We start from the raw sequence: 13595 nt of genomic DNA on the forward strand, positions 1-13595 counted from the left end.
CTGAGAGATTTTTCCATTTATATCGTTTAAGTAGGGATTTCAAATAATCTTCCTTCCATCTAATCGCCAATTGTTGATGAATCGCTTTCAGTTTGTCCCAGCGATTAATAAGTCCTATCCTTTGGTTGGATGGTTCTGGAAAACTCATTATAGGTGAACCTTTTAAAAAGTGTCCAGGCGTTAGGGCTTTTAAGTCGGCTGGATCCTCGGACATGGCCGAAATGGGACGAGAATTAAGAATTCCTTCTATTTGAGCTAGAATAGTAGCGAATTCTTCGAAATTAAATCTATATGAGCCTGCAACTCTTTTTAGGTGAAATTTAAAACTTTTGACTGCTGCTTCCCATAATCCACCCATGTGAGGAGCGTGAGGAGGGATAAATATCCATTCGAGACCATGAGTCACATATTTTTCAGCGATATCTGTTGATGCGGATTTTATAAAGGAATCAAACTCACGTCTCAGCTGACGACTAGCTCCGACGAAATTACGGCCATTGTCAGAATATATCCTGAAAGGGAGTCCCCGCCTCCCAATGAATCGAGAAAACGCTGCACGAAAGGCTGCTGTTGATAAGTTTGAACATGCTTCTAGATGAACCGCTTTTGTGCTAAAGCAAACGAAAACGCATACGTATCCCTTTATTATCGAAGCATTTCGGAGAGTTGAGCTTTTTAATTCAAATGGACCGGCGAAGTCTATACCAGTTGTATGAAAAGGAGCTGAGAGCTTGCATCTATCGGGTGGTAACGGTGACATTATCTGAGTACATGGCCTTTGTTTGTAAATGATACATGTCTTACAATGACGAATAATCTTTTTAACGCGAAGCTTTAATCGAGATATATAAAATTCCGTTTGGACCATTCTGCATATTTGAATACATTCTGCATGAGCTAGAAACAAATGTAAATGTTCCAAATAAAGTTGACAAAATCTAGAATTACCTGGCAATATTATTGGGTAACGTTCATTGTAGGGTAACGATGCATTTGAAAGCCGTCCATTTGCTCGCAGAATTTTTTCCGAGTCTAAAATTGGATTAAGCGTTTTTAATGAGCTTTTGTTTGAGATTGATAGAGAATTTGATATATCTTTAATTTCTCTATGATAATGGGAATTTTGGGCTAGAGATATCAATCGCAATTTTACGAACTTAACCTCTTTCTGAGTGAGACATACCTGGGACTGAGTAAACTGTGATCTAAATTTTGAACGACTGTTATGATAAAATCGAAATACGTAAGATAAAACTCTTAAAGCCTTGTGATATGATGAGAATATATTTAATATATCAGTGTGTTGCACCGATGTTTGTAGGCATTGGACTTTTTCTTCGAGTTTTTTAGTTTCAAACTGAGCCTTTTTTGGCCACTCTGTTTGTGGTTTTGATAGCCATGACGGTCCTTGCCACCATAAATTATTATTTGAGAGTTCCTGAGGTTTACATCCGCGAGTTCCGAGATCTGCTGGATTGTCGTGAGTACGAACATGACCCCAGGTTGCATTGGGTAGAGAATTATGAATTTGAGCTGTTCTATTTGCGACATAAGTTTCCCATGTCCATGGTGGTTTAGAAAGCCATCCAATCACGATTGATGAGTCTGTCCACAGGAATATTTCACATTGAGGAATTTTTATAGATTCGGTTACATATTTAACCAATTTTGACAATAACAGTGCACCATTGAGTTCCAATCTGGGTAAACAAACTGGTTGAAGAGGCGCTACCTTGCTTTTCGCAATTATTAAATTTGAGAAGACAACCTGAGATAAACTTTGACAACGTAGATAAACTGCTGCGCAATACGCTCCTTTGGATGCATCTGCGAAACCATGAATTTGGATAGTGTCCTTGGGATTATATTGCAGCCATCTTGGTATCCTTAACTTGTTCACTTGAGAGAGATCTATAAGTAGTTTATTCCACTTATCTAAGATTTCAGAGCTGACTTCTTCATCCCACTGTTTGCCTTCTAACCATAATTGTTGCATTAGCATTTTTGCTCTTACGACTATGGGAGCTATCCAACCTGCGGGATCAAAAATTGACGCTATTCCAGATAACATTTTCCTCTTAGTGATTCTTGCTGATTGTGCTATTGGGGAAAATGAGTAACTAAATTCATCAGTGAGCGCATTCCATTTTATACCTAAAGTTTTTGTAGCGCTAGTTTCATGAAATCGTAATAAATTCGAATCATACAAGTCTTCGCTTGAGATGTTAATGAGTAACTGGGTGTCGTTAGCGGTTATTTTCTTTAAGATAAACCCAGCGGACTTCAGAGTTTCCAAGATCTGAGACTGTGATTCAATTGCTTCTTTAATGGTATGCCCACCAGATAATATGTCATCTACATATGTCTCTGTCCGTAAAATTTCGGCAGCTTTGGGAAACATTTCTTGAGAATCCTCTGCAAGTTGGTGCAGTGTACGAATGGCCAGAAATGGTGCACAGTTTACGCCGAAAGTAACAGTTTTAAGTTGATAATCTCTAATTGGGGAATTGAGATTTTTTTGATAAATTATTCTTTGAAGAGATCTATCATCTGGATGAACCCAAATTTGCCGGTACATTTTTTGTATATCACCGCTGAAAACATATTTGTAAATTCGCCAATTGAGAATTACTGTTATCAATTCAGATTGTAACGTAGGACCAGTATATAAAACGTCATTGAGTGAAAAGCCAGATTTAGTTCTACGGGAAGCATTAAACACAACTCTTACCTTGGTTGTTTTGTGTTCGGGGCGAACTACGGCATGATGAGGAAGATAAAAAGAGAAGTATTTGCCGTCTGATACAATTTCCCGATAGGAAACGGGTTCCATGTGATTGAGGGATAAGTATTCTTCTAGAACATTATTATATTCTTTTGCTAGCTCTGGAGTTTTCGCAAGAGATTGGTTTATACGAGAATATTGGACTAGGGCTAGAATTCGCGATGCGCCGAGAAATTTTGAATTGGGAAATTCCTTTTTTAATGGTAATCTTACAACATATCTTCCGCTGGCATCTCTTGTTGTTGTTTTCTTATAGAATGTTTCACAATATTGATCATCCTCAGAAATTATGGGTCTTGATGGTATTTCCTCTTGCTCCCAAAATTTTCGTAACGTGTTATTTAGCTCAGCATTTTCAGAAGGGGCTACGGTTGTTGTAAATGTATGTATAGTTTTAGCTTCAATTGGTCCACTTAGAACCCAGCCAAATATTGTGTTGTATGCCGACGCCTGACCGCAAATATTTTTTTTAATACCGCCAATATTGATGAAATGCTCTGAGTCATTACCAATGATTAAATCTATTTGAGAAGAATGATTGAAATTCGGATCAGCTAAGTCTAAACTGGAGATTTGGGAAGAATTAGGAAGCTCAAAAGAAATTGATGGGATTCTCTCTGTGACTTTAGGAAGAATGATTGCATTTACCGTAAATTTAAGATTACACCGCTTAGCAAATAAAGTAATTTCACATTCTTTATTTGCAGATTGCACTTGACCGCCTATTCCAACAACTTCAAGTTCAGCCTTTTGATAAGGTAATTTAAGTAGAGATCTAATTCTTTCTGTTAAGAATGTTCTTTGAGATCCTGGGTCAATTAGTGCTCTGACTGTAAATAGTTCTCCGAAGTGTTCTATTTGCACCAAAGCTGTGCGAAGTAATATATTGACGTTATTAGAAGAGAAATTGGCCTGTACTTGGCAATTTGGGGAGGATGAGGGGACGTTGTCGCTTTGCTCAGCATCCTGATTCTTAGAAGAGTCGTTTCTTTTCTGCAGTAAAATTTTTGATTCTTTAATATTTTCGTTACTTCGCGGGGTTTTAGATGAATTTTGAGGTTTTTGTAAATGAAGTAGAGTATGATGGTTAGATTTGCAAATAAAACAAGTATTCTGGCTGATACATTTCGATTTAGTGTGGCCTGACGAGAGACAATTGTTACATATTTTATTTTGGAAAACATAATCTATTCTCTGCTGTACTGTGTATTTCCTAAATTTTCCACAAACTCTTAAGTTATGATCTCCATTGCAGAGTTTACACGTGTATTCAAGTTTTTCTTGTGAAGAGTATGACTGTATCTTGGGATTAGAGATAGTAGGAAGGCTGAATCGCTGTTTCGTGGTTTTTATGGATGATATTCTTTCGACAACTTCATATCGATTAACGAGGAACTCATCCATTTGGGCCCAAGTTGGCATTTCCCGCTGAGTTTTAAACGATTGTTCCCAGAGAGCTAATGTATCATCTGGCAACTTAGTTGAAACTAAATATATAAGTATAGGGTCCCATCCTTCCACTTTCACGTTAAGTGCCTTGAGTGAAGTTAAACAATCGGTGACTGTGGAATGAATTTTCTGTATAGACTCACTATTTTCCGAGGTTGCGACAGGGATATTGAAAAGTACTTTTAGTTTGTTATCGATTAATACTCGCTTATTGTCAAATCGTGCCTTTAGTGCATTCCATGCATGATCAAAATTTTCATCACAAAGAGTGTATCGTTTAACAATGGCCCCCGCGCTACCTTTTGTTTTTAATCTTAAGTAAAATAACTTTTGGGCTTTTGGAATTTCAATATTCTCAATGCATGCCGTGGTGAAAAGATCGCGAAATGCTGGCCATTCTTCATAGCTACCAGTAAATGTGTCTATATCACAAGGAGGGAGCTTTATGAAGGATGATCTTGTAGCTAGGGGAAGGGCTTGGGGTAACAGACTTGTGCGGGGCATTGAAGTTTGAACTTCACATGCTCTTGATAGTCTGAGTAAATCCACTATGTGTGATCTACATGCGTAATACGTTTCTGAACATGCGTTAAAGTTAACTTTTGCGTTTTCTTTGAAGTCTTGACTATTTTCGGATCTTGGGGATATCATTAGAGACTCGTATGATGTTTGTAACTTTTTCCATCTGTTTTCAAGGTCCTCCAATTTTGTTTCTAATACAGAGTCTGTCTGATCTTCCATATCAGATTTACCGAAATTAGTGCAAAATGTGATTAAATGGTCGCAATCAAATAGAAATTTTTCATGCTTGACCGATGTGCCGTTTTCTTGAGAAGGATTCATATTGAGATTCTGTATTGATAGAGTATTGAGGATTAAGTACGATTTATGAAATACTGCCTTTTTTTAAATTACGTTAAAATTTGCAAATAGCTAAAGTATAAATTCACTTTTGTGATTGTGATGAGGTTTAGATAGCTTTATTAAATGCAATTTAAGAATAACAATGAAGATCATGCATGTGCTTGTTAGGATTTAGCAGTTAGGTTTATATATGTAGCTATATCGAATAAATAGCAATTTAAAGGGTCGAGTTTAGATGATACGATCCATAAAAAAAAACGAGCACGAGTACGAGTCTTAAAACAATGTTCAGCACAATTATTTCTACATAAAAATTCAGTAATGCATATATTTTAGTTGATGCTTTCACCAATAAACTAGAATTTGTTAACGGAATACTAGATTTCAGCCAGATTTAGTATAGGAATTGGTATGGAATATGTATAATGAGAATCAATGAGTGGCTATAGTTATAACTATAGCGAAATTAGTATCTAATACAATGTCATTAAATGTCGTTAAAATTTAACTCATTCGCAAATTATAAAAATGTAAGTGAAATCATTCGTTTTAGAAATAAAAACTTTCAACGTTTATCAGAGGTTTACTATTTCTTTTTTTTTTTTTTTTTTTTTTTTTTTTTTCAAATAAAAAGGCAGGATAGTAGATGTAGGAATATTAGAGTGTTTGCAATATTATAAAATTTTTAAATTATAATAATATTGATTTCAAATCAAATGCTAAATAAAAGTTTGGCTTCGATTCACGGAAAATTTACTATTCGTTTTACCAATAAATTGTTTTTAATAAATTTTTTTTTTTTTAAGTTATGGAAAGGGAAAAACACCCGTTTTAAACTTCCCTTTGATTTCCGTATTTCCCTTCATGGAAATCAATATACGCAAAAAAAAATTTATCTCAAACAATTTTAAACGTTTAATGTTCGCTGGGATTAATTCATGTGTTTACTTAGTTTATATAAACGAAACCCCAGTGCATAAGATCCAAATAACAGAAAATTAATAATAAGCTGTATTTATAATATTGATGATGATGAAATTAAACATTGTTCCAAATAATAGAAAATATTACCTTGTTATTTAATTTGTTGGTTGCTTACATTTAAATTTTTTTTATAATTTTTTATTTTTTATTTTAATGTTGTTGTATAAATGTCCAGTGATTTTCCTTTGACCGTGCTTTTTTTTTTGCTTTTGTTTTATGTTTGTTTGTTAGGTGGTTGAGAAATTCACCACCACAGTGAAGAGTGAGACAGATATAATTTAAACCAACTGCACTTATGTATTTGCTTTCATGTAAATATTTTAACCGGTATATATATTTTTTTACTTTTATCTTTTTTTTTTTTTCTCTCTTTTCTTTTTTAACTTGACAAGTAAATGCTCTTTGTATACATATATGTATTTATTATACAAACAAAAAAAATTTTTAAGCATATACTAACGGATTTTCATGTAAACTTTTTGCTTTTTCCCTTAACGGAATTTTAGCTATGTACTTTAGAAAAAACTTTTCTGTGCCGTTATATTAACTTTTTGGTTATAAAATTTTTCATATATTAAAAAAAAAACTCTAGGTTTACCATAAATAATTTTTATGTTGGTTTTTTAAGGTTATATGTATATATTTTTTAGAAAAATTTTACCTTTTTTTTTTTTTTTGTTTTTTATGGTAATTATTTTATTTGCAATTTTCAGAGTAATTTTTCACTGCCTAAAGAATTCTTAGATTTCAATTTTATCATGAATCTTAGTAGATTTTTCAGCAAATTTTTTAGCAAATTTATTAGCCACCTTTTAATGAAATCTTTTAACAAATTTTTTAGCCAATTTTTTAGCAAATTTTTTAGCATATTTTTAAAAATTTTCTAGGTTTATTTCTTTCTTAATACACAAATTTTAAACTTTTTACACTTTTCTATAACAACTTTTATAGGTTAACTTTACAATTTTTAGTGAAATTTTAGACTTTTTAGCACATTTTCAGCGATAATTTTCAGACCTTTAAGCAATTTTTCAATAAGTTTTCCTATTTTTTTTCGAGTTTTTTAGGTTAAATTTAGGAATTTTGCGCTTCTCTACCAAAAAATTTTAAGTTACTTTTTAGATTTTTTTTTTTTTTTGACTTTTAGCTCTTTCATTAATTTTTAGATTTAGTAGGTTTTTAACTTCTCTATCAAAATTTTAGGTTAATTTTTAGAATTTTTTTTTTTTTTTTTTTTTTTGAATTTTAGCTCTTTTATTAATTTTTAAATTTAGCAGGTTTTTACACTTCTCTATCAAATTTTTGGTTGATTTTTAGATTTTTTCTTGAATTTTAGCTCTTTTATTAATTTTTAAATTTAGTAGGTTTTTACACTTCTCTATCAAATTTTTGGTTGATTTTTAGATTTTTTCTTGAATTTTAGCTCTTTTATTAATTTCTAAATTTAGTAGGTTTTTACACTTCTCTATCAAATTTTTGGTTGATTTTTAGATTTTTTCTTGAATTTTAGCTCTTTTATTAATTTTTAGATTTAGTAGGTTTTTACACTTCTCTATCAAATTTTTAGGTTAATTTTTAGATTTTCTTTTCCTTTTTTTTTTTTTAACACCTAAATCACTGTTTTCTTTTAATTTTCAAAAATTTCTTGTTAGGAATGTGTATTTTTTGTTTGTTTTAAATTCTTTTGTACATATTAAAAAAAGGCTTTTTGATTTTTCTTTTATTTACCTCATTTTCTTTGTGATGATACCGCTATTGGGTGAGTGTTGTCAACTGGGTCTTTTTTTTTTTTCTTTCTTTCTTTTTCAGCGAGAACGGACCATGAAGAATTTTAGCCTATTTAGCGCTTATTTTGTTGTGCAGGAGTGGGAGTATGAGCTCAAGGAGTGGACTGTAGTAGATAGGAATTATAGACTGGCCAAAATTCTCATAAGTATATTTTTTCTCGAAGCGAAAAAATATAGGTGAGGGTTTTGGTTGGGGAATGAAACGATTACAAAATAAATGATTAGATTAGAATTAGGATTAATGTATGACCGCATGAGAGTTTAGGAGTGTATGTGTGTGGGTGTGAAAGATGACTTACGTAAATGTGTCTAATGTGTGTGTTTATATTTGAACAAAAGTTGCAACTTAATTTTTTTTTTTTTTTCAAATAAATTTCAGATTTACAATTTTTTATTTTAGATTTAGGTTTTAGGTTATAATTTTGTACTTTAGGATTAGTTTTAGTGGAAGAAGTGGATGTTCTTCAGTTGGTGGTTTGGTAACAAGTGAAGTTATATAAATTGCAAACTGGCCAAATGGCAAATTTGAAGCTTAAATTGTAGCTACATTTGTATCTTCGAAAATTCATTATTAATTCACAATAGTAGTTCATAGTTATTTTTTTTTTACAATGTAATGGTTACTTATACACTAGGTACAATTCAGAGATGGAAAAGACAATTCAGTTAAGAAAACTTAAGAATAACAATACTAATATTAATAATAGTAAGAATAATAATAATAATAAAAAATCATTTTTAATGGTTTTTTAGTATAAAATGTGAATTTTATACAAATGGACTTTTATGTTTTAATGGACTTTTATGTTTTTCACTCAAAAATTGACTTTTGATAGGAAATCAAGGTGATCACAGATTTTCATTCTTTTGGCTGTAGCTCTTCTAGTTTAGCAAGAAAATGGACTTTTATGTTTTTCACTCAAAAATCGAGTTTTGTTAGAAAGTCAAGGTGATCACAGATTTTCATCCTTTTGGCTGTAGCTCATCTAGTTTAGCCACTTTTGGTAGGAATTCAAGGTGATCACAGATTTCCATCCTTTAGGCTGTAGCTCTTCTAGTTTAGCCAGAAAATGGACTTTTATGTTTTTCACTCAAAAATCGACTTTTATCTGGTTTTGTTAGAAAATCAAGGTGATCCAGATTTTCTTCCTTTTGGCTCTTCTAGTTTTTACTCGAGTTTTGTTAGAAAATCAAGGTGATCACAGATTTTCTTCCTTTAGGCTGTAGCTCTTCTAGTTTAGCCAGAAAATGGACTTTTATGTTTTCACTCAAAAATCTAGTTTTGGTAGGATATCAAAGTGATCACAGATTTTCATTCTTTTGGCTGTAGCTCTTCTAGTTTAGCCAAAAAATTGACTTTTATGTTTTTCACTCAAAAATCGAGTTTTGGTAGAAAATCAAGGTGATCACAGATTTTCATCCTTTGGCTGTAGCTCTTCTAGTTTAGCCGGAAAATGGGCTTTTATGTTTTTCACTCTAAAATCGACTTTTATCTGGTTTTGTTAGAAAATCAAGGTGATCCAGATTTTCTTACTTTTGGCTCTTTTAGTTTTTACTCGAGTTTTGTTAGAAAATCAAGGTGATCACAGATTTTCATCCTTTTGGCTGTAGCTCTTCTAGTTAAGCTAGAAAATGGATTTATATATTTTCATCCATCACAGATTCTCGAGATGTTTGTTTCAGCTATTCCGTGCCACACTGTCTACAGATGTGCTAGCGATCGTGGTTTATTAGAGTCAAGTTCTGTTTTGTTGTTTTTGTTATTGTTATAAATCTTTAACATACACTTCTTCAATCTTCTCTGTTCTTTGGTATTCGTGTCATCATCATAGAACGTGATAAAAGGTCGACCGTATTGTGGACAAATTTTCATTTCTTTTAGTTTTTACAATTGTTTTTGTTTTCCTCGTAGATATTTTCAAATCTTTTGTATGAATATTTGTATTGATGTCGTGTCCTTTTGTTTTGAAAAGCGAGTGGTGCTCGTCGCAATATTGTGAGGATGTATTGTTTTTTTTCGAAATAAATTCGGTGGTTTATTTTTTCGTTCGAGTTTCCTTTTGAATATCATATTGTAATATATTTATTGTATTATTGTCTAACCGCCTGTCGGTCTATTGGAGTTTGTATAACGCATTGTATTTTAATGTTTAATGTTGACTTTTAGCGAGAATCAATTTATTTTTTTATGCGAAATAATCTTGTTGATGGTTTAGACTCGCCCCTTTCGTTACATTTTGGTTTGATGGTTGTTTTTGAGTTTTGTCCTTTTTCAGTTAGGGGTTCTATTTTGGGACTTCCTACCTCATCACCTTTTTTCCAGAGGTTTTATGGGTTTTCTGTTCCAGTGGTTTGAAGTGTAGAGGGGTGGAAATAATTTTAATTTATGATGTCAATTTTATCATTGTGGTTTAGTTTTAACTGTTTAAGTATGTTTTGTTCGAAAAGGTTTTTTTGCCAAAATGTTTGTGAATTTTACGACAAGAAGATGAGTTAATTTGTACAAATTTTGTTTTTAATATAATGGCAAATAGTTATCGATTATTCAGAAATTAAAAAAATATCAGATGACATAGTTATTTGGGAGAAATAAACCAATTTAAGGAAAAAATGTCATAAATAAACAAGTTATTATAGATTAACAATTAGTCCTTCAACGACCCAATGATAGTGGATCGTAGACATTTTTAAATATCTCTGAGAAGTCACCGTCGATTTTAAGTTTTCTAGAACTGAACGAAAACTGAACGAAAACTGAACTAAAACTGAGCTAGAACTGAGCTAGAACTGAACTAGAACTGAACTAGAACTGAACTAGAACTGAACTAGAACTGAACTAGAACTGAACTAGAACTGAACTAGAACTGAACTAGAACTGAACTAGAACTGAACTAGAACTGAACTAGAACTGAACTAGAACTGAACTAGAACTGAACTAGAACTGAACTAGAACTGAACTAGAACTGAACTAGAACTGAACTAGAACTGAACTAGAACTGAACTAGAACTGAACTAGAACTGAACTAGAACTGAACTAGAACTGAACTAGAACTGAACTAGAACTGAACTAGAACTGAACTAGAACTGAACTAGAACTGAACTAACTGAACTAGAACTGAACTAGAACTGAACTAGAACTGAACTAGAACTGAACTAGAACTGAACTAGAACTGAACTAGAACTGAACTAGAACTGAACTAGAACTGAACTAGAACTGAACTAGAACTGAACTAGAACTGAACTAGAAACTGAACTAGAACTGAACTAGAACTGAACTAGAACTGAACTAGAACTGAACTAGAACTGAACTAGAACTGAACTAGAACTTGAACTAGAACTGAACTAACTGAACTAGAACTGAACTAGAACTGAACTAGAACTGAACTAGAACTGAACTAGAACTGAACTAGAACTGAACTAGAACTGAACTAGAACTGAACTAGAACTGAACTAGAACTGAACTAGAACTGAACTAGAACTGAACTAGAACTGAACTAGAACTGAACTAGAACTGAACTAGAAACTGAACTAGAACTGAACTAGAAGCTGAACTAGAACTGAACTAGAACTGAACTAGAACTGAACTAGAACTGAACTAGAACTGAACTAGAACGAACTAGAACTGAACTAGAACTGAACTAGAACTGAACTAGAACTGAACTAGAACTGAACTAGAACTGAACTAGAACTAGAACTGAACTAGAACTGAACTAGAACTGAACTAGAACTGAACTAGAACTGAACTAGAACTGAACTAGAACTGAACTAGAACTGAACTAGAACTGAACTAGAACTGAACTAGAACTGAACTAGAACTGAACTAGAACTGAACTAGAACTGAACTAGAACTGAACTAGAACTGAACTAGAACTGAACTAGAACTGAACTAGAACTGAACTAGAACTGAACTAGAACCGAACTAGAACTGAAATAGAATCAATTTTAACAAAAATAATAGATTTTGGAAGCTCTCTCTCTAACTCCTGTCAAGATCAGTGTAATTTTAGTGAAGATTCCTTGGTTTCACTTGGAGTAACATTGACCTGAGAAATATTAACTTTCAGATTTACAGGTCACGTAAAATATGTATATACTCATCAATGTCTCCCATTCTTTATAAATTCTAAGTTTTTCTGTTCTTGTTTTTAACAATTCTTTAAATTAGCTGAGTAAATGCTTTATATTTTTTGATGCTCTTAGAAATTATTGTTAAAAACTCAATCAAATCATATTAAAGGAATTATGAAAACAAATTTCCTAAGAACATCTCATTGTTGCACTGTTTTTTTATTTATTTAAGCCAACAATTGAAAGTGGAAACAATCTATTAGCCTTTGTAATAATTAAAATAAACCGAAAAATATACTAAAAACCCACAATCAATAATATTGGTTGGCGGTAACGTTTGATCATCATCGTCATAACAAGGTTGTTTAGCAATCGCCAAGTCCTTTAAGTATCACTTACAACTGCTAACACTCTCACACACTCACATACAAGTCCTGTATGTATGTTTGCAGAGATTTTGCTACATTATCCTTTCAAATGTTTAAAGCGGCATTTATGCTTTCGTCTTTTGATGTTTTGCTTGTGTGAAAAAAATAAATGTGACACAGCATGGTCTTGTGATGGGTGCCGACAATTCAATTGACTCTTCATAACTCACGCTCATTTCTCCACCTTCTCTTTCTTTCACACACTAAAAACTGCTAATCACTTTCACTAAACGCGGCAAAAAGTATCTTACAAATAAATATCTTTGTTTTTGTTTTGTTTTATTCTAACACTCAATGATGAATACCTGTTGACACCTTCGTAAACTGAAAACAAAAAACAACCGAACAATTCATCTAATTATTGAAAAGAAACTCTTGAAGTGACATTATTAGAATTTTGAAGTAATTTTTCTTCCTTGTTTAATTTTTTCGCATACCAACAGGTTACAATTCAATTTGTAACACGATGATGTCGATGATACACAAAAAATCCTTTTGTAATTTAGGGCCGTTAATCTAGTAGAACAATGTAAATTTCAAGTTGAGGTGTTAAAAAATCTATCAAAAGATTTTTGTAAATTCAAAACAAGCAAATTTTTCAATTTTGGATTCTGAATACAGTTCCTTGAAAATATGTCAAATGTCTCCCTATTTTTTTATAAGACTTTGCGACTTGTTTGTGTGGAAAAATTTAAAATAAATTGCCTGGTAATTTATAATTCTATTCAAAATGATTTGATGTTCTTACGTGGGAATACAACTAAAAACACTCTTAACATTTAACATGTGTTTTATAGACTTGATATAAAACTGTAATAATTTATAGTTAAATACTAAGAATTATTTAACAAAAGTAGATTAAGGTAGCGATTAATTTAAAAACTATATAGATTTCATTTTATTTAGTATCTTTTGTATTGAGAAATTAATATCTCGAACAAGTGTTATTCTATTCGATGTTAATTTTTAAATACGATTTTTCATGCGAAATAAACGATCACAAAAAAGCTTATCCACAATGACTGAACTAGAACTGAACTAGAACTAAGAACTGAACTAGAACTGAACTAGAACTGAACTAGAACTGAACACTGAACTAGAACTGAACTAGAACTGAACTAGAACTGAACTAGAACTGAACTAGAACTGAACTAGAACTGAACTAGAACTGAACTAGAACTGAACTAGAACTGAACTAAACTGAACTAGAACTGAACTAGAACTGAACTA

At 32.1% G+C, this 13595-nt stretch overlaps 1 protein-coding gene across 1 annotated transcript; it reads right to left on the reverse strand.

Moving 5' to 3' along the window:
• Nucleotides 1-1053: 1053 nt before the first annotated feature.
• On the reverse strand, nt 1054-5077 carry LOC119606677. Its single transcript, XM_037960236.1, has 2 exons — nt 1184-5077; nt 1054-1128 (listed from the first exon to the last, which is right to left on the reverse strand). Exons 1-2 carry the CDS (start codon nt 5075-5077, stop codon nt 1054-1056), a joined length of 3969 nt encoding a protein of 1322 aa, XP_037816164.1.
• Nucleotides 5078-13595: the final 8518 nt, after the last annotated feature.

Source organism: Lucilia sericata, unplaced genomic scaffold (genome assembly GCF_015586225.1).
Source record: "Lucilia sericata isolate MDLA Ls3-8-SP2 unplaced genomic scaffold, ASM1558622v1 Contig000612F_arrow, whole genome shotgun sequence".
Classification (NCBI taxonomy): domain Eukaryota; kingdom Metazoa; phylum Arthropoda; class Insecta; order Diptera; family Calliphoridae; genus Lucilia; species Lucilia sericata.

Coding starts and splice junctions, on each gene's coding strand:
- LOC119606677 (XM_037960236.1), bottom strand. CDS start 5,077: ATGAATCCTTCTCAAGAAAACGGCACATCGGTCAAGCATGAAAAATTT. Junction 1,129..1,183: donor CACAGTTTACTCAGTCCCAG/GTATGTCTCACT, acceptor TGATATCTCTAG/CCCAAAATTCCCATTATCAT.